Here is a 22,973-nt window from a genome sequence, read left to right on the forward strand (position 1 = left end):
TAATGAAATGTTCAGCCAGGATAGACGAGGAAGGCAAACCAGACAGAGGGATGAAATGAGCCATCTTCGAAAATCTGTCCACTACCACCCAAATAGTGTTATGGTTCTTACTAGGTGGTAAGTCAGTAACGAAATCCATACTAATATGGGTCCATGGTTTGGACGGAATGGGTAGTGGTCGCAGCAACCCTGCTGGGGTTCTGCGGGAGGATTTGAATTGCGAACATAATTCACAGGAAACAATGAACTCTTTGACGTCTCTCCTCATTGAAGGCCACCAGTAACTTCGAGAGAGAATCTCAAAAGTCTTGTGTTCACCGGCGTGTCCAGAAAAACGAGAGGCATGGAACCACGAAAGGATTTTCCTCCTTAGAGTAGGAGGCACGAGGGTCTTCCCAAATGGTAGCGTTTTGGTGGATGAAGCAGCCAGTGAGATACATTTGGGGTCTAGAATGGTATGGTTGGAAACCTCTTCTATATCAGAGGACGTAACAAAGGCTCTAGATAAGGCATCAGCTTTTTTGTTCTTGGCAGCTGGTTTGAAGGTAATTATTAATTCAAAACGGGAAAAGAAAAGAGACCATCTTGCTTGACGAGGGTTCAAGCATTGGGCAGACTGGAGATATGACAAGTTCTTATGATCCGTGAAGATCGTCACCGGATGGCGAGCTCCCTCCAACAAGTATCTCCATTCCTCTAATGCGGCTTTGATAGCCAGTAATTCCTTGTCTCCGATGGTATAATTCTTCTCTGCGGGTAGGAGACCCCGAGAATAGAAGGCACAAGGGTGGAATTTTTGCTGTTCCGAGCGTTGGGAGAGAATAGCTCCTAAGCCCACATTAGAGGCATCTACTTCTAGAAAAAAGGGGAGTGTCACATCAGGCTGACGAAGGATTGGAGCCGAAGAGAAGGACTCTTTTAATGTTTGAAAGGCTTGAATAGCCTCAGTAGACCATTGCTTAGGATTAGCCCCTTTTCGAGTCAGGGCCACAATAGGAGATGCAATGGAAGAAAAGTCTTGAATGAAGCGTCTATAGTAATTGGCAAAACCTAAAAAACGCTGGATGGCACGAAGAGTAGTTGGCTGGGGCCAATGTAGTACAGCATTTACTTTGTCAGGATCCATCTTCAGACCAACTCCGGAAACAATATACCCCAAGAATGGAATCTGGGGTAATTCGAATGAACATTTTTCTAATTTACAGAACAATGAATTTTTCCGTAGCCTGGAGAGGACTTCTGCCACATGTTGGTGGTGAGAAGGCAGGTCCTGTGAAAAAATCAATATGTCGTCCAGGTAGACGACGACACATACATATAATAAGTCCCGAAAAATCTCATTGATGAAGCCCTGAAAAACAGCGGAGGCATTACATAGCCCGAAAGGCATTACCAGATATTCGTAATGCCCGTCTCTGGTGTTAAACGCCGTCTTCCATTCGTCACCGGAACGGATTCTGATTAAATTGTAGGCACCACGAAGATCCAACTTAGTAAAAATACGGGCTCCCTTGATGCGGTCAAATAGCTCAGTGATCAACGGAATGGGATACCGATTCTTGATAGTAATGGCATTGAGTCCACGAAAATCTATACAAGGGCGTAATGATCCATCCTTCTTTTTGACAAAGAAGAACCCAGCTCCAGCGGGCGAGGTGGAAGGTCGAATGAACCCACGCTGGAGGTTCTCCCGTATATATTCAGATGTAGCTTGAGTTTCAGGTAACGAGAGTGGATAGACCCGGCCCCTGGGAGGAGTCTTGCCAGGAAGAAGATCAATCGGACAATCCCAAGAACGATGAGGAGGAAGACGTTCAGACTGAGCTTTATCAAAAACATCGGTAAATGAAGCATATTGAGGAGGGAGTCCCGGTGAAATAGCTGAGATGGAAGCTTGCTGTACCTTGAGAGGGATGACTTGGGAAAGGCAATGATGGTGACATTCAGGCCCCCAAGACGTGACTTGAGGGGTGCGCCAGTCAATCTGGGGAGAGTGACACTAAAGCCATGGAAGGCCTAGGACAATCGGACTTGTCGTAACAGGAAGAATTAAAAACGATATCTCTTCATGATGCAGAGCACCAATCTGAAGGGTTACTGGAGACGTACTCTGGGTGATGAGACCGTTGATGAGACGTGATCCATCGATAGCCGTCACAGTAATGGGAGTTTTTAAGGTAATCATTGGTAGAGACCATTGATTAACTAACGATTTGGAAATAAAATTTCCTGCTGCTCCGGAATCAATCAATGCCTGTGACTCAAAGGTCTTGGTAGCAAAGGAAATAGTCACATCAAAAGCGCAGACTTTAGATTTCATAGACGATGGAGAGGACTCCAGGGACCCTAACTTCACCTCTCCAGAACTAGTTAGGGCCTGGCATTTCCCGATCTCTTAGGGCAGGAGCTGAGGACATGAGTGGAATCAGCACAATAGATACAGAGTCTATTCTTGACTCTTCGTTTCCTCTCCTCAGAAGATAACTTGGAACGTCCTATCTCCATGGGAATCACAGCGGGTGACACTGGACGAAATTGAGGGTTAGAGCGAAAAGGTGCTTTAGCAGAAGTCGTTCTCTCAGCCTCTCTTTCACGAAATCTCATATCAACACGATGGCATAGAGAGATCAAATCTTCAAGTGACGAAGGAAGCTCTTGGGTAGTCAGTGCATCTTTAATTTTATCGGAAAGCCCCTGCCAGAAGGCGGCAACTAGGGCTTCAGTGTTCCACTGAAGTTCAGAGGCTAAGATCCTAAATTGAATGACGTACTGGCCTACAGTATGAGATCCTTGTCGCAGACGGAGGATGCTGGAAGCAGCGGAGGTCACACGACCTGGTTCATCGAACACACTTCGGAATGTAGAAATGAATTTGGCACTATCTTGTAATATTGGATCGTTCCTCTCCCACAGAGGGGAGGCCCAAGCCAGGGCTTGTCCTGAAAGCAAAGAGATAAGATAGGCCACTCTGGAACGATGGGTAGAAAAATTTTGAGGTTGGAGCTCAAAATGGACTGAACATTGGTTAAGGAAACCCCTACAAGTTTTGGGGTCTCCATCGTACTTTGACGGAGTAGGCAGGTGAAGCGTGGAAGCTATAGACACCTGGGATGGCAATGGGGAAACGGAGGAAAGCACAGGAGCTTCAGTAGTAGCTGTCACAGTCTGTCCAGATGTTCCTTGGGAGGTTAATGACTGATAACACTGAAGTAACAGCTGTTGGCGGGCATCCTGTTGCTCCACACGGCTAACCAGATGTTGCAGCATCTCTTTGGCGGTAGGTTCCACATCTGGGTCTGTCATGGCCTGATCTTACTGTCACGGGCACTAGGAGTCTTTACCCAGGGATCACCAGATGGTAGGCTTACCAGAGCAATGTAGATGGTAATAGGGTACTCTGGTAGCTGGGTGATCACGGAACATGAAATGATGGCCGATGAGATGCTCAGGAAAGTCTATGACTAGCAACACTGGTAATAATGAGGTAATGATACACAAGGAACTGTATGGACAAGGACACGTGAAGGTAGTCAGTGGTCTGCGATAGCAAGTTGTACCACTGCTATGTGAGAGGATAATGGAACAGGTGATACCGGAAACAGGGATCAGTGGTCTGACATCAGCAAGTTGTACCACTGAATATATATGTGAGGAGGTGCACGGGGGAAGACTGCAACACAGGATATACACAGGCACCTTATACACGATCCACAGTAATATGCACAATATAGATATATATATATGTAAATGACTGATCAGGTCTGCAATCTAGAAAGTCTCTTGAAGTAGTCCAGCACAATGATAACACAGTCAATGATGGCAATAGACTCAGCGGATAGCAGACTCCAGAGAGAACCAAACACAGTCCAGCAAGATATGCAATACACAGCACAGTCAATGAGAAGTATGCATACCGTGGTTCAGCAGTAGCAGTCAGATGGGATTGCAGCGGTACCTGAGCGGCTGGAGGCCGACTGGATAGGAAGTCCCTGGATAGGTGAAGCAGCGGTCTAGCAGGTGCAGTGCACAGGTGAGTAGACCGACAGGGACACGAACCCACAGGAGTCAGCAACACGTGGGACTGGACTCATAGGAAACCCAGGAGAATGGAGATGATCCAGCAGAGGGTAGTAGAAGAGATACAAATCCAATGCTGACAGGAGGGTAGAGACCAGTGGAACACGTGAAGGCGTGGAGAGTGGATCAGCAGGAGATGGACGATAGCGCTGACCACAGCGGCAGGACTCAGCGGCACACGGAGGTAACCAGTAGCAACCACAGGAACCAACAGCGATGGGAAACAGGAGTGCAGCGCAGGGCAGGAGCTGTAGATCACGAAGTGTAGCAGATGGTAATGAAAGCGGCAATCTCGAGGAAGTCACAGCAAAGATGAGATGAGACTATAGTGCACAGAGGCAGCGGATAGTAATCAGCTGGCAGTCACGATGTTGAACACAGGCGAGTTGCAAGCAGGAGACTGTAGTGCACAGAGGCAGCGGATAGTAGTCAGCTGGCAGTCACGATGTTGAACACAGGCGAGTTGCAAGCAGGAGACTGTAGTGCACAGAGGCAGCGGATAGTAGTCAGCTGGCAGTCACGATGTTGAACACAGGCGAGTTGCAAACAGGAGACTGTAGTGCACGGAGGCAGCGGATAGAAATCAGCAAACAGACTTGATGAGAAGCAGGTGAGTGAGGTAAAAGCTGGAGTGCACGGAGGCAGCGGATAGCAATGAGCAAACAGTCACATTGATATAAAATAACGTTGAAGTGGTGTAGAAGACTGTAGTGCACGGAGGCAGCGGATAGGAATCAGCAAACAGTCATGATGATACAGTTGATGGTGGAAGTGGAATGGAACCACAGTAGTAGAAGTGGTTTGGAAACCACAGGAATCAGCAGCGCTGGATACACAAGTAATACAGGAACACCTTCAGAGACTCATGAGGAATGAGACTCCAAGATCAGGCAACGTGGTGGTGACCACAGGTGCTTAATATAGGGAGGTTGCCTGATCTGCCAATTAAGTTAAAGGAGTATACACTGAAGTATAGAAAAGGGCTGCGCATGCGCAGACCCTCAGGATGGTGGACGGCCACGGTTCCTAAATGTCCGGGAAGAGGCACTCACGGTCCGGTGAGTGACAGGGATCCAGCTTTTCTCAAGAATTTGGGTGTAATTGGCAGCATCCATCTTTCCTTCAATCCTGACCAATCGCCCAGTCCCTGCTGAAACACCTCCACAATATAATATTGCCACCACCATGCTTCACAGTAGATATGGTGTGTTTTGGGTGACGTGCTGTGTTTGGTTTGCACCAAACATAACACTTGGAGTTCAGTCCAAAAAGTTCTATCATACAATCTTTTGGCACATGGCATCAGAATCTTCCAAGTGTATTTATTTGCAAAGCGCAAACGAGACTGAGTGTGGCACTTTTTCAGAAGAGGCTTCTTTCTTGCCACCCTACTATACAGGGTAGATTTGTGTAAAGCTTTTAAAATAGTAGTCACATGCACAGACCGACCAATTTCAACCATAAAGATTTGTAAGTCCTTGGAAGTTGCCATTGGCCTCTTGGTAGCTTCCCGGATCTATATCCCTCCTGGGTCAAGTTCGGAGACACAGCTCAATCTAGGCAAGGTGTTGGTTGTGCCATATGCTTTCCACCTCTTAATAATGTTTTGAACGGTACACAGAGGGAGAGTAAAAGCCTTTCAAGTCGTTTTGTATACTTCTCCTAACTTCTGCCTTTCCACAACTTTATCCCAGAGCCCTTTTGAAAGCATCTTTCCAACCATAGTAAATTATTTGCCCTACCATGCACTAATAGTAGTGGAAACCTTGAGGAACAGCTGGTTTTTGTTCTGAAGAAATCAAAACCACTACAATTGATGTCAGGTGATGGCCAATTAGCCTGTTGTGTGATCTGGAAGGTTATTGGTTGTTCCTGAGCAAGTTCATAATGAGTACTCTAAGGGTATGATTACTTATACAACCAGGTGTTTTAGTACTTAAATTAATAGTAAATGTTATTTTCACTTTGATGTTGAAGGTTATAATGTGTAAATACAGCTGGAAAAAGATTGATTTAAATTAAATTTTCATGGCGTAATTTTGACAAAGTATAATGATTTTGACAGGATATAATGATTTTCTATAGTCACAATACCAAATTGTATTTTATTTTATTTCAACGGGAGGGTAATTATGAAAATATTCAGTGGCAAGATCCATATTGATATAATAATATTATTAATATTATTATTATTATTCTTATTATTAACCTTTATTTATAGGGCACCACATGAGGTTTGCAGCTCGGTACAGAGGGCAAACAACAAGACAGTACATGGTATACAAGTGCAATACAGTAAACAAATAACACTACAACTCTCAGCACAGCTACTGGGGTGAAAGGGGTATATTCATCATCATCATCATCATCATTTATTTATTTATATAGCGCCACTAATTCCGCAGCGCTGTACAGAGAACTCACTCACATCAGTCCCTGCCCCATTGGAGCTTACAGTCTAAATTCCCTAATATAGACACACACTCACACACAGACACAGATAGACAGATAGAGAGGGAGAGACTAGGGTCAATTTTGATAGCTGCCAATTAACCTACCAGTATGTTTTTGGAGTGTGGGAGGAAACCGGAGTACCCGGAGGAATCCCACGCAAACACAGGAAGAACATACAAACTCCACACAGATAAGGCCATGGTCGGGAATCAAACTCATGACCCCAGTGCTGTGAGGCAGAAGTGCTAACCACTAAACCACTGTGTATTAAGCACAGGCTAAAACCTATGCCCATTAGCGTGGGCACATCCAAAAGGTTTAGAGCCACTGAAAGAGGTGCAAAGACAATGGAGACATAGGGCAGAGAGCAAAAGAGGGAGGTGTGTAGTGTAGCTGGTGAGCAAAAGTTATAGCTAATGAGAACAGGGGTGAATAGGACCCTGCTCACCCAGAGCTTACAATCTAAAGGGAGAGGGGTAGTCAAACAGTTAACACATGGGGGGTGAGAATCACTGAATACTTGAATAATAACTTATTACTATCTTTTGTACATTCTTCATCAAATGGTGCTATATATAATGGTAATAATAAGGGGTCTGATTCATTAAGGATCTTAAATGAAGATACTTCTTATTTCAGTCTCCTGGGCAAAACCATCTTACAATGCAAGGGATGAAAACTAGTGTTCTGTTTTGCACATAAGTTACATACTGACTGTTTTTTCATGTAGCACACAAATATCAACTTTAAATTTCAGTGTACAAATAAGCTATCAAGTATTTGTGTGTTACATGAAAAAACAGTCAGTATTTAACTTATGTGCAAAACAGAAAACTAGTTTGCACCCCTTGCATTGTAACATGGTTTTGTCCAGGAGACAGAAATAAGATACCTCTTCATTTAAGATCCTTAATGAATCAGGCCCAAGGTTATAAAGAGATTGGTGTGTTTCTTCAACAGAAAACTATGTTACCTCTAAGCTAAGTGATTTGGTAATTATAGTGTTAAAAATTGTACTGTACAACAAATAGACAGCACTGTAGGGTGTAACATCTGTTAACTCTGTATCTTCCAGAGCACAAGTCTTAGTGAACTGTGCCCCAAATGTATTTATTTGTAATAACTTATTATTTATTAACAGGAATGGTATGAAAAAGGAGATTACATTATCCGTGAAGGAGAAGAGGGGAGCACATTCTTTATCATTACAAAAGGAAAGGTGAGACAGAAAAAGGCAAAAATAATTGTAAGGATATGTTTCTTTCAGACAAATTGTAAGGGCGCACTTCTTTCAGCCATATTTTATTTTTCTCTAACTGTTGATTTTGTAAGGGAAAAAATGATGACTGAAATTTATATTTTAAGCATTAATCCCACATGGAAGATGCATTTTTTTTTTTTTTAAATAGCAAGATAATTGCCTTTTAAGCATGCATCTAGCATCCGTCATTTTAATTAGCTTTCCTCCTTCAAATCAATATCTCATTTTCAAAAGTTCTCTGGTTGGCAAAGAAAAGGCTGCCTGACACAGACACAGTCAGTTTGCTAAACAGATACAGACTCACAGCTCTCAACATGTCATGTGATAGCAGAGTGGGGTGGAGGAGGATGACACAATGCAGACAGAGCTCAGAGAGTTATTCCAAAGTCTCTCTGCTCACTACATTATGGTCAATGTGACTGTGTTTGTCATGGCAGTCCAGAATCATAAATCATTAATAGCAGCCTGAAGAAAAAAAACACAGCAATATGGTAAATACATCATTCTTATAGCCTGCTTTCATAATCATTAATACATCATTATGAAAATTATCTGTATTTTGTAATTGTATGTAATTTAATTCACTATTTACTAAGTAATGTAATTATAGTGCTCACTACATATTAAACACAATGCCAGAAAATCATTCTCATTTATCCTGATTCCTCAATATACATGGGCAGGAATAAATTCTGTAGGTTAGAGTTAATGGGCCTGAGTCATTAAGGAGAGCAAAGTCTAAAAAAGGAGTAGCTTTGCACTTGGGCAAAACCATGTTGCATTAGAGGGGGGGGTAAATTTAAAATGTGGGGACAGATTTATAGTTGGGTTAGGGCATGTCCTAGATCAACTTTAAATTGCAGTGTAAAAATAAAGCTATCAATTATTTGTGTGCTACTTGTAAAAATAGCCAATATTTAACTTATGTGCAAAATAATATACTAATTTGCACCCCTTGCATTGTAACATGGTTTGTCTCAGAGAAAATGTACTCCTTTTTTTGCCTTGCTCTCCATAGTGACTCAGGCCCACTGTGCACAGTAGACGCCAACAGGTATTGGGATCGGTAATCTTGTTTCTGCAGTAATTTTAGCACAGTTTTCTCATTACGGTGTGACAAAGCGCTTGTCTCAAGGGGCCATTATTCTGCCTTTCATCAGATATAAAATGTCTGTATTTTGTTTTGTTTTGCTTTTAAGCAATTTGCTTCTAAGCATCCCTAATTTGTGTATAAGTAGCTATATTACATAAGTGCTCAGTAGAGTTACAGAACAAAAATGTTCACATACTCTGTTTATGTGTGAAAACCATGACATTTTTCATCTTCATCACCAAATGCATGATTACATTATATAGCAAAAAGTTAAAACATTAAAATAACATTCCTTTCAGAATGTGAATCATATAAATTTTATATGAATTTAAGTTAAAGGAAATGTGAGCGTTTATGGTGTGAAATTTGGTTTAATAATAAAACCACCCATAGCTGTTAATTTTCAGGGTGATAATGTTTTCTTAGCTTGCATTTGTATAACGAGCTTCCCGTATTTTATATTCTTTGGCAAAATACAGCAAAAAGCTGATTGTAACAAAAATTGTTCAAACATATGTGAAAATTAAATTCTAGTATTCAGTGTAATACAAGTGCTCAGGTACAATAATATTATGCTTTGTGAAGTAATTTACATTGGACACAGTTCAGCATTACTATTTCTGATTTTCCTGATCACTCAAAATTGAACAATTAAATGCAATATAGAATACTTAATTCCTATCTATGAAATACTGACATGCTGTAACTGAAAGACACGTAACACAAAACATATTTATTATTATAGCACAAAAAGACACCCTAATCAAGAGAACTAATTTAAATACCATGAGCTAACAGAAATGTTTTATTAGTGAACTACAATTAGTATTTATTTTTATTTATTCTAAACAACATATCAGAGTGTTACCTCAAAATAAAAAAACAGCAAGCAAATTAATTTCAAATTTTATAGATTTTATGCATTTGGGGTTTTTTTTTCAAACATGACCAACAGAATCCAAATCTTGATTTCTCTCCAATTTTAGTGCACAGGTCACAAAGTTATCACCTCTAAGAGCTAACATTTACAAATAAGGGGCCTAATTAAGGATCTTAACTTAAGAAACTTCTTTTTTAAGTCTCCTGGACAAAACCATGTTACAATGCAAGGGGTGCAAATTAGTATTCTGTTTTGCACATAAGTTAAATACTGACTGTTTTTTCATGTAGCACATAAATATCAACTTTAAATTTTAGTGTACAAATAAGCTATCAAGTATTTGTGTGCTACATGAAAAAACAGTCAGTGTTTAACTTATGTGCAAAACAGAATACTAATTTGCACTCCTTGCATTGTAACATGGTTTTGTCCAGGAGACTGAAATAAGAAGTTTCTTAAGTTAAGATCCTTAATGAATCAGGCCCAAGATATTCATTTATACCCCTCCTCATATCTCACAAGTCATGATTTGAAAATCAGGACACTTTAGGACAGTGGTGCCCAATTAGCGATCCACATGTTTTACAGAACAGAAGCTCAGAATATTTTGTCTTCACAAGTGTCTGTGTTTGTGTCTGATATTGAACAATTTGACCTGTTACTTTGCAGACTTATAAAGAAACTTATTGAGCACTCTACTACAGGCGCTCTCAGAGTATTATAGAGTTGCATGTATACCTATGGGGTTTAATTTACATAATTTACCTACTATTGGACGTAATTATCCTTCATTTTTCTCCTTTGGTGTGAACTCCTCAATAAGTGTTTTGTAGACTTTCGTAGACTTGATACTTGATATTCAGTTGGGACCAGTGACACATGAGATCATAGCAGCTGAATTACAACTTAAGGATCTTATTGACTCACAAGAGGACCTCATGAAGAGCTTGACGCACTTTGCGCACTGAAGTGTATCTGGGGGCGCGTCCAAGTATCATTAGTTCAATTCCCCATGGGGTGTGCTACGCTTGCATTTACATGCCCCTAATGTACTCCATTAACGCTTTGCTGCAAAACCTCACTGTGAACATATTGATATTTTGTAAGAATAAATCCATTCAGCCTATAATTATCTACTATCTGTTCCAATATGATAATATTATATATGTGTGCGTCAGATTTTGTGGCCTTCATGTCATCATGTTTTAATTATTCCTTGAAAATGAAATTCATGGAATGGCAGCTCATGCTGCTTATGTTTTAAAGTTTTTGAGTACTCAGGAATAGTGTCAGATTATTAAAAGCTGTCCAATACTTTCTTCAATAATACGGATTCAAATTACTGTGGAGTTCAAAATGGCACTGTTTTAGGAAAATATTTTAATCCAGCCAGACATTTCACATTGTTTTATGAAAACTAAGAATGCTACATATAAAACCACTGTAGTTCTATCACATCTGCATCAGTCTATACAGTAGGTATATATCCCATTAAAGATTTGATTAATTGTAACTCCACATATATTATTTATCCAGCATGCCCATTAACAGCTAATTAGAACTTCTTGCTCAGAGACTAATATCGTTAATAAGAATTTATCTACCTTCTATAACATATCAAAATGTGTTGAGTCAGGGCAGCCATCAGAAACTGTGGGACCCAGTACTAATTAATACCCTTCCCCTCCCCATACATGCCCCCTCCCTCTTCGCCATACATGCGCCCCCCCCCTCCCTCATCACAGTACATTCCCCCTCTCCTTCTTCTCAGTACATTCCTCCCCCCACTCCCCCATCACAGTACATGCACCACCTTCCCTCATTACAGTACATGCCTCTCTCATCACAGTACATGCCTCCTCCCCACTCCCTCATCACAGTACATGCACCCCCCCTCCCTCATTACAGTACATGCCTCCCTCACCACAGTACATGCCTCCTCCCCACTCCCTCATCACAGTACATGACTCCCACCACTTCCTCATCACAGTACATGTGCCCCACTCCCTCATGACAGTACATGCCTCCTCCCCCCTCCCTCATCACAGTACATGCGCCCCACCACTTCCTCATCACAGTACATGTCTCCTCCCCCCTCCCTCATCACAGTACATGCCTCCTCCCCCCTCCCTCATCACAGTACATGCCTCCTCCCCCCTCCCTCATCACAGTACATGCCTCCATCCCCCTCCCTCATCACAGTACATGCGCCCCACTCCCTCATCACAGTACATGCCTCCTCCCCCCTCCCTCATCACATTACATGCCTCCTCCCCCCTCCCTCATCACAGTACATGCACCCCCCTCCCTCATCACAATACATGCCTCCCACCACTCCCTCATCACAGTACATGCGCCCCACTCCCTCATCACAATACATGCCTCCCCCCACTCCCTCATCACAGTACATGCCTCCATCACCACAGTAAATGCTCCGTTCCCCCCTTCATCACAGTAAATGTGATCACTCAATCCCCATCCGATCATAGTAAATGTCCCCATCTCCCCTCCACCCAGTCACATCACTGTAAATCAGGAAATGTCCCCCCATCCCATCGCAATAAATGTTCCCCTCCCTCCAATCCAATCATAGTAAATGTTCCTCTCTTCCCTCCCAAACACAGAAAATGTTCCCCTATCCTACCCCCATCCCATCACATCCCAGTAAATGTCCCCCTCTGCCCAATCACATCCCAGTAAATGACCCCCTCTCCCCAGTCACATCCCAGTAAATGTCCCCCTCTGCCCAATCTCATCCCAGTAAAAGCTCCCCTCTCCCCAATCACATCCCAGTAAATGTCCCTCTCTCCCCAATCACATCCCAGTAAATGTCTGCCTATCCAATCTCCCCTATCAAATTATTACAGAATAGCGGAAGAGAAGGTAAATTAATTGGTCATTAAATTGATAGGGGAGAAGAGGGATAGGAGAGGAGAAGGGGCCACAGTCTGTCAAACTGAGGGGGCACTAGTCTGTCCAGGCCCCTCACAGCTGCACCAACCATACCCCCAGATGGCGGCCCTGTATGCACATCACGTGACTAGCCATAGATTGCATTTATCTCTCTAACCACTTGCACTTTTCACACAACTGTCTACATGTGGAAACAATTTGGTTCGTTTTACATTCTCACCTTTCTTTTTACTACATATGCAAAAAATGTTGTCAAACCAATTATAAGTGGAAGCAATATATGTGATTGGTTACATATAAAACTATGTATACAGATATTTATTTGGAAGTATATACAGTATGGGGGTGATTTAAAGTTGCATCTATTTTTGAGAACTTGTGCTTGTGCAGATATACAGAGATGAAAGTTAAATATTTATTAATTATGTTTAATAAACCACCAACGTAAAAGTTTGTACTTTGTACAAACCTAAAACTTGCACCTTCTTTGTGTAGGCACCAAAAATTTGCATACAAAAAATTATATGGATGAGCGCTCAAATAAAGATCACAAATTACTTGACATGAGCAGCTACTTGACATGAGCAGCATATAGAGAGACTTCCCCAAGTCTTCAAAAATTACATCTGATTGTCAATTGCTACAGCGCTCAAATGTCAAATATAAACATAACATGACATAAACCACACATTGAAATTGAATTCCTGTGATTGTGTAGGCAGCTTTGCCAATGTCACTACCGATATCAAAAACGGATTCACACTATCTCCGTATTCTAGGATAATATAGATACCGTCACTGGTTCAGTTGTGTGAGTAGCGTGATTTGTCCCAAAAATGTCTATTTCTTCCAATATTAAACAGGCTGGGTTGGTTGAAATAATATTTCCATATAGAGACCTTCCCTTCTGTGATCTTAATGCCGCTCCGGAGGATGGCATTCGACTAGACTCACGGCTGATGTTCATACAATGCTTGGGTGTTTGTAAATCGTGTCACCCTCGATGTTGCAAGCATCCGTCTCGTCAGGAGATGTTCTTCTACTCCGTTTTGCAGCAGTGGGATCCAATCCACGTGTTAACGGCTATTTCCCTTGGTTCTCACTCCCTGTATTGACTTGCATACAAAATACAAATGTGAATGTAAACTTAAATACTTTGCGCAGCTCAGGGGGCTGTGATTATACATTACATGGAAACTTACGCAAATGCAGTTGTATCCAACTCTAAATCATCCCCGATGTGCTTAAAAATGTAGTTTGAACTTTCAAACTGAAAAATGATTTATTTTTTATCTATAGTTAGATGAAATATTAATTAACAGTTTAACGTATGGAAATCCATTCATTCATTTATAAACTTGGAAGTTGTAGCGTCATTAAAAATGCCTAAAAGTGTCATTGATTTGTAAATGTATAGTTCTTGGCTACGCTATGAGATATTTGGTGTCTACGTGTTCCTATGCGCTTCTTAGTTATATGGTCATTTGCATGTGTGTGTATTCATTTATTATTAAGCTTGTGACTGAGGCAGCTTTGTAATTAAGTGCACAGTGATCTGCATATACACCGACAGTATGCTGTAATATTACTGTTTGTAACAAATGTATATTTATCTTTAGGTGAAAATTACACAAACTGCAGAAGGGTATGATGAGCCCCAGTTTATTAAAACGTTGGAGAAGGGGGATTACTTTGGTGAAAAGGCTCTTATCAGGTTTGTGAGTGTTATATTACATTAGTACCTTCTTTTTTTTGTTTTCAATTTCATAAGTGCCCATTTATTGAATTGATTTGTTTGTGCAATATTCTTTAATTATTTTATAGAATGGTTGCTTGCATCTTGTTATCAGGTAAGCTATGAACTCATAAACCTTATAACATAGATACCATATAGCAATGGCGGATCTAGGAGGGCGGGACGATCGGAGCAATCACCCCCGCTCCCCAGCAGCACAAGCAGACGCCGATCAAAGGGAGCAGACCCAATCGAGACCAGGGGCGGGGTCAATCTTAACCATCCAATCAGAATGACAAGGGGAGTGACTAGACTATATCGCCCCTCCTAAAAATAAAGTCTAGGTCCACCCCTGCTGTATAGTCATCAATTGATATATCTCTATGCAAATATCACAAAAACATCTAAAATAAATTGTAGTGGTGATGCGTTTGATTAAGCTTCGATACCAGCAGTTTTTACCAATAAGTTCCACCAGATTTAAAGTGATACAGTACATCAATATAAAAATAATTTCAAAGGAAGCAAGTTTTATTCATTGTAAAGGGAGGGGTGAGGAATAATAGCTGTGTTGAATTCTAATTATAAAAATGTGAAAAGTGTTGTTGCCGATAGTTGTATACTCCTCTCAGAACCTCCTTCTTGGTTAGTACCTTTGCTGGGCTCATTGCAATGGGGGAACAGCTCAAACTATATCCTGTACTCAGGCAGGTTACTCTTCTCTGCCCAGCTTCATGACCTTCATTACACATAGAGTGCACACCCTCAGCTAGCTTGTTGCAGAAAGTTCCACTTTACACATATATACAACACACCTGAATGTTGACACATCCAACTAGCTAAAAACCATTGTAATGTTTCTGATTGGTTGGTATAATGTGGGATCCAATCAGAAGCATCGGAAAACTTGGTAAAAGTTGTGACAAGTACCATGCTTCAAATTGAATGCCGTATTATAATAATCAGTCAGAAGCATGAAAATTATTGCAACCTTATTCACACTAATTAGTTGAGTTATTTTTCAGTGCACAAGAAATAGTCTATACAAGAGCTAGCTTTTTATTTTTGCTGCTTTTGTGTGCTTGTGTGAGGGATGGAGGGATGGGTTTGGAGAGGAGGACTTTTATGTTATTTCAAATTATTATTATTTTGTCTACAGATTTAGTTGTAATAGAAAATAATAACAACAATAATGTATTCAATCTTCTAGAGGAGATCCTAAATCCTAAATAGCATGTTATCTGTTTTGCACGTAGTGATGACGTCAGATCAGCTAATATTATCGCAGATGATAATGAAGTGGAGTGTCTAGCCATGGATCGAGAGTAAGTAGCCCCATTATTTTCATTTTCTAGCCAAGACATTCATCCAGAAAGAGCTGTTTTAGACATGTATCTCTGTCTCACTAATAATTTGCCATAAGGAGTCACTCAATATGAAACAACAAAAATTCAGTGGACTGCATTTACAAAGCTTACTGGATGCAATCACCTTTGTGCCTACATGGTCCGTCCATTGCTCATTGAGTGCAAGCTTATTTTCAGCTCTCAGGAAATGCCTGCTTAAATTATAAGTGTTCTATGTGTGTGGAGAGTAACAGTGTGCAAATGTATAAATTTTGCAACAATAGTCCTCTCCTGCCACTTTAAAACCCAATTCCCTTATTTATATAAATATAAATATATATATATATATATATATATATATATATATATATATATATATACTGTATATATGTAAAAGAAGACGTTCGTTTTTTTCTTTGTATGTTGGCGAATATCTTACACAGGTCTCAAGATAAGGCTGCCAAATCTTAGATAGTTATTTAGTATTGAAGAAGTAAGCTATTAGACCACATAGCGACAACGAGACTGAGTGACAAACATTGAAAACATCATTTTCTGGTTGTAAACAATTGTTTGACTGCTGGAAGGAAACCTTTCCACAAGACGACATAACGACAACGTGACAAACTAACAAATCTTATTTTCTAAATCGTATTTTTGGTCTATTGACCAAATTATTTACTAATATATACAAACTGCTACACATTACAAATCGTACCCGTTCAACGCCGGGTGACCCTGCTACTATTAACAAAAAAGATTTCTGTGTGTCTCCTAAAATTTTGCTTGTCATAGCTTCATTTCTGGCTTAAGTTAATTGCAAGAGTGAGGGGCCACTCAATACAAAGTAACCAGGTACAAAACATTATATCAATCATTATAATGTTCAGATGATTTTGAGTTCAATGTATATGTCTGTTTCCTGCAGTTTTGCACGTCAAGTAAAATGTAACACACTATGCATGCACACACCTTGTAACAGAACTGAGCTTTATGTGTCTAACACTTGCAGTCCTGTAAGTGGCAGATGGGGTGTGTCACATATAAGTAGAGATGGGCGGGTCCGGTTCTCCGAGAACCGAACCCACCCGAACTTTGGGTATCCGAGTACCGAGCTGAGCAGCTCGGTACTCTCCCGCCCATTCCGAATCCAAATCGAGGCCGAACGTCATTGTGACGTCGTCGGATCTCGGGACTCGGTTCTCGCGATACTTCAACTTTATAAATACACGCCTCCACAGCAATCCATCGCCATTTGACAGAGGGAGAGAGCAGGGTGTAGTCATAGGCTAATTAGAGCAGGGACAGAGAATACCATATTGTTCTTGCAATTGCTCTAACCAAAATCGCTAGTGCAGAGAGGAGGATAGAGGTTTATTATTTTTTCTTCATATTTGGCACTCCCCAGCGCTTTTGGGGTGTCCCCCATAATTGTGCATTAATATTTCTGGCTGTCAAAAGTCATATCTGTCAGCAGTATCTACTAAATAATTTGTAGCACACCTCAGTGTTTTTGGGGTGTCCTCCCTAATTGTGCATTAATATTTCTGGCTGTCAAAAGTCATATCTGTCAGCAGCAGTATCTACTCAATAATTTTTAGCACTCCTCAGTGTTTTTGGGGTGTCCTCCCTAATTGTGCATTAATATTTCTGGCTGTCAAAAGTCATATCTGTCAGCAGTATCTACTAAATAATTTGTAGCACACCTCAGTGTTTTTGGGGTGTCCTCCCTAATTGTGCATTAATATTTCTGGCTGTCAAAAGTCATATCTGTCAGCAGTATCTACTCAATAATTTTTAGCACTCCTCAGTGTTTTTGGGGTGTCCTCCCTAATTGTGCATTAATATTTCTGGCTGTCAAAAGTCATATCTGTCAGCAGTATCTACTCAATAATTTTTAGCACTCCTCAGTGTTTTTGGGGTGTCCTCCCTAATTGTGCATTTATATTTCTGGCTGTCAAAAGTCATATCTGTCAGCAGTATCTACTCAATAATTTTTAGCACTCCTCAGTGGTTTGCGCTCAGAATGGATTCAAAGCAGTCCACATATGATCTAAATGAGCAACCAGGTTCTGTCACCAGTCCTGATGTTAGTGTTCCCAGTACGTCATCTGGCCAAGGCGATGTCAAACAACAGAGTGTTTTCAAATTAGTGCAAAAAACAAAAACCAAAAAAAAATTTACTGTATTGAAGCGAAAAAGAAGTGTAACTGAGCAAAAGTTAAGTGACGATAAAAAAAAATTTGCAAGCATGCCATTCTACACACGCAGTGGCAAAGAGAGAATGAGGCCTTCACCTTTGGCTATTAGTGGCAGATCCCAAAAAGTTACCCAGGCTACAATTGGTGCACAACTACTGTTACGCGTCAAAGCTGAGCTGCAAGATACCAGTGAGGCATTACAGGAGAATATTTGCTCTGATTCACAAATGACAACAATCCCTGTGGAGAGTCCATCCAACAGTGGGATGTCTAATCGTGAGCATTCTGCTGATGTGTGCCTTAATAGCCCGAGTGTAGCCGGTGATACCCAAATTGAGGATGCCACTTTGGAATTAGAAGAGAATGAGGGGGAGATTTGTGTAGGCGACGAGGGCGCTAATGAGGATGTTGATGAGGATGAGGTTGTTTGTGTAAGTCCTGCACCAGTGGCAGCAGTTCTGGCACGTGACAAGAAAAAGGCCATTGTCATGCCTGGGCATAAAACAAAAAAATCCACTTCTTATGTGTGGAATTATTTCTACCCAAATCCAGACAACAATTGTATAGCCATTTGTAGTGTATGTGAAGCCACAGTCAGTCGAGGGAGGGACCTTAACCATCTTGGAACCTCGTCTATGTTACGCCATTTAACGAGAGTTCATGGCAAAGTGTTGGGAAAAGCTGAAAGTTCTTCCCAAAAGAATACAAGCACTCCCTCATCAGCTAAGACCCTCCGCTCACCGACATACCGACGGCTACAAAATACACCCACCACACCATCCTCATCAATATCCTCAGTAGCGCTCGGAGTTAGCCCGGCATCCCACTTAAGGCTGGATGACTCCGGCACTATTATTGATTCCTCTGAAGAAAGCGTTAGTCCTGCTGCTGCTGTTGCTGCTGCTGGGGGTGAATCGTCATCCCAGAGGCAGGTGAATAAAATGAGCAGTCCTACATTTCAGCAATTAACTGTGAAACAATCATTTGCGAGGGGAAGCAAATATGACAGCAGTCACCCAGTCGCCAAGCGAATCACAGACGCCATGGCTGCAATGTTAGTGTTAGATCTGCGTCCAATCTCCACAATAAACGCAGCTGGTTTTTCACAGTTAATTGAGGTTTTGTGTCCGCGTTACAGAATTCCATCGCGACACCATTTCTCCCGTAAAGCTATTCCACAACTATACCAAAAAGTGTGTAAAAATGTAGAGATTGCGCTGAAAAATGCCATTCTGCCCACTGTTCACTTAACCACAGATATGTGGACAAGTGGAAGTGGCCAAACCAAAGACTATATGACTGTGACAGCCCACTGGGTTGGTCATTCACCTTCACCAGCAGGAACAGCAGCAGCATGTACACCACTACGTAACATTTGTCACAGGCAGGCCACTCTTTGTATCACCGGCTTCACTAACAGGCATACGGCTGACAATTTGTTACGCAAACTGAGAGATGTGATTGATGCATGGCTTATACCACTCGGACTCTCCCCAGGGTATGTCATTTCAGATAACGCCAACAATATAGTGCGAGCATTACAGCTGGGTGATTTCCAACATATTCCCTGTTTTGCTCACACCATCAACTTGGTGGTGCAGAGCTTCCTACGAAATAACCGTGAGGTGCAGGAGATGCTTTCGGTGGCCCGTAAAATTTCAGGCCATTTCAGGCATTCAGCCACAGCATGTAGGAGATTACAGCAGCTCCAAGAGCAGTTTAACTTGCCCTGCCACCAACTTAAGCAAGAGGTGGTAACTCGGTGGAATTCCACCCTGTACATGCTTCAGAGGATGGAGGAACAGCGCAAAGCCATCCAAGCATATTGCACAAGTCATGACATTGGGAAAGGAGGGGGGATGTATTTCACTCTTGCACAGTGGGGAATCCTTTCAGTGCTGTGCAAGGTGCTGAAACCATTTGAAGTTGTGACATGTGAGGTCAGTGCAGACTCTGCTAGTTTGAGCCAAGTCATTCCTTTAATTAGACTATTGGAAAAGCAGCTTGAGAAAATGAAGGAGGAGCTGAAAGCAAGCAATTCAGCAAAGTATGTTGGCCTTGTCGATCAAGTACTTAATTCGCTTCACAATGATCCTCGAGTTATTAAGATCTTGAACTCGGATCAGTACGTTTTGGCCACTGTGCTTGATCCAAGGTTTAAAACCTACATTGAGTCTTTACTTGTAAATGAGCGAGATGTGAACTTTTGCAAGGAGCTATTGCTCAGCAAGTTGGCCGCTGAACTGGGCCTCGGCTTGACGACGTGTCCTCCTTCACTTTCTCAAGCTGTTGCTCGTAAAAAATTAAATTTCCAAAAAAGAAGCAGGGAAGACACAGGGGGCAGACGAGAACAATTTAACATCTGGGCTGGTTTGAAGGATTTTTCAAAAAAATGTGTCACTTTGCCCATAAGTCCATCCAATATGAGTATAAACATGCAAAGGATGGTGGAGGATTACTTTCAAGAGGTAGTTGATATGGAAATGTCAGACAGTCCCTTTCCTTACTGGGAAGAAAAGCAGGCCATTTGGAAACCCATGTACAAACTTGCTTTGCAATACCTAAGCTGCCCACCCTCCAGTGTGTACTCTGAACGAGTGTTCAGCACAGCAGGGAACTTAGTCAGTGATCGCCGTAGAAGGTTACTTCCCAAAAATGTGGAGAAAATGATGTTTATAAAAATGAACTACATCTTCCACGAGGAAGGCCTTCACCATCCAAGACATCCAAGCACTGACTGTTCTCTAATGGCGGATTCAAGCGGCGATGAATTGATAGTCTGTGATGATGACGTACACACTGATGAGGGTGAGGATGAAGCTGAAGATGATGCCGATAACATCTTTTTAAAACTTTCTATGTAAGTGTAGGGTGCAATCTACCCCCAAAGAGGAAAGGGACTTGTGGCATTTCCATATCACATACCATCTTGAAAGGCTGCTGTTAGGGCAATTTATCCTTAAGGGTAGGGTGTCATAGACAGAGTGACCCTAAACTGGCTTTGTCCATTTTTCATAATATTGTACAGTCTATAATGGCTGAATTTTTTAGTATTTTATACAAGTGGAGGGGGGCCTAGAGAGACAGAAACCAAACTGGCTTTCTCCATGTCAATTAATATTGTACAGTCTATAATGGCTGAATTTTTTGGTATTTTATACAAGTGGAGGGGGGCCTAGAGAGACAGAGTGACCCCAAACTGTCTTTCTCCATGTCAATTAATATTGTACAGTCTATAATGGCTGAATTTTTTAGTATTTTATACAAGTGGAGGGGGGCCTAGAGAGACAGAAACCAAACTGGCTTTCTCCATGTCAATTAATATTGTACAGTCTATAATGGCTGAATTTTTTGCTATTTTATACAAGTGGAGGGGGGCCTAGAGAGACAGAAACCAAACTGGCTTTCTCCATGTCAATTAATATTGTACAGTCTATAATGGCTGAATTTTTTGGTATTTTATACAAGTGGAGGGGGGCCTAGAGAGACAGAGTGACCCCAAACTGTCTTTCTCCATGTCAATTAATATTGTACAGTCTATAATGGCTGAATTTTTTAGTATTTTATACAAGTGGAGGGGGCCTAGAGAGACAGAAACCAAACTGGCTTTCTCCATGTCAATTAATATTGTACAGTCTATAATGGCTGAATTTTTTGCTATTTTATACAAGTGGAGGGGGGCCTTGAGAGACAGAAACCAAACTGGCTTTTTCCATTTCTTTACATATTTAACTATAAGTGTAGGGTGTAATATACATTCAAAGACGATGGCTGCATTGCCAATATGCATAGATGGAGAGGAAGACAATCTGTTTTGTGTGTAGAATAGGCCTACCAACGAAGAATTAAACTGTTTTTTTTGGATGATTTATTACCTCAACAATTAGATTACTTGTCTCTAAAACAGTTGGAGCACTAAATTGGGTTAATTTAGGCCCAAAAACATGGATTTTCCCAAAAAATAGCAAAACAAAACCAAACAAAACCAAAACCAAAACCAAAACACGCAATGGCGGTTTTGCAAAACCAAAACCAAAACCAAAACACGACGGTAATCCAGATCCAAAACCGAATCCAAAACCAAAACACGGGGGGTCAGTGACCATCTCTACATATAAGTGCAGTAAACAAAGGGTGTGAAGATTAAGCCTTCTCTTTTGAGATATGTCTTATGTTCTGTTACACATATCTTTGAAATTTGGTCCTTTCAATTCTGCATTGACACAATTATTTGTGGACACATTTGTAGGTTAAACCTAAGGCTGTACATATCTAAAATGTGTGTAATTCAAAAAGCAGACATGGAAACATAAGTGTGCAGACACATATTTGCACACACAAAAACATGCAACTATTCTATTCAACCCCCCCCCCCCCCCCCGGCATACAAAATATTCAAGAGTAAATCCGTTTTCATACAACATATTGTGAATTACCAGTAGACAGTTGTATAATTATAAAATGAAGAGAAAAAAGGATAGGAATCCGCTTGGAAAAAGTGGATTATATCATATGGTAAAGAAAACCAACCCAAATTATTTTTAGAGGCATATCTACAAACCTCACTATATGGGGCATATTCAATTGTTGGCGAGTTCTGTATTTCGAGTGAGTTACGTATGTTTTTTCAGCATTTTCGAGCGCGGAAACTTTCCACGCAATTCAATTGTCTTTGTTTTTTTCCCGAAACGGTGTTCTGCAGGCGTTTGTCAATGCAAAAGTATAGGGAGGATGAGAACCCGGTGCGTTAAAAGCAATTCAATTGTTTTTTAACGCAGCGGGTGAAACCGGAAGATCAGCAGTTTCATCTCGCACCTCCTTGGTGTGCTCAAAAAAAATAAAAGTTATTTAAAGGTCATAAAAAAAGGTTTTAAATAACAGAAATAGTTACATAGATTCATTAACATAAAATTGCAATTAGAAAGGATTAAAATTTCTTCAAATATTATAAAGTTTACCAATTTCCCTTTTGAAATCTAACATCAGTGGTTTAGTTTTTTTTTTGTTTTTTTT

The 22,973-nt window shown here is 41.0% G+C and overlaps 1 protein-coding gene across 1 annotated transcript in view; it reads left to right on the forward strand.

Moving 5' to 3' along the window:
- The window catches only part of PRKG2 (protein kinase cGMP-dependent 2), a 115,214-nt gene that overhangs the window by 55,657 nt on the left and 36,584 nt on the right, over nt 1-22,973 (forward strand). Inside the window, exons 7-9 of the mRNA XM_075204553.1 lie at nt 7,673-7,750; nt 14,298-14,392; nt 15,670-15,738. Coding sequence (XP_075060654.1) covers nt 7,673-7,750; nt 14,298-14,392; nt 15,670-15,738 — 242 coding nt within the window. The remainder of the gene's footprint in view (nt 1-7,672; nt 7,751-14,297; nt 14,393-15,669; nt 15,739-22,973) is intronic.

This window comes from Mixophyes fleayi, chromosome 1, assembly GCF_038048845.1.
Source record: "Mixophyes fleayi isolate aMixFle1 chromosome 1, aMixFle1.hap1, whole genome shotgun sequence".
NCBI lineage: Eukaryota > Metazoa > Chordata > Amphibia > Anura > Limnodynastidae > Mixophyes > Mixophyes fleayi.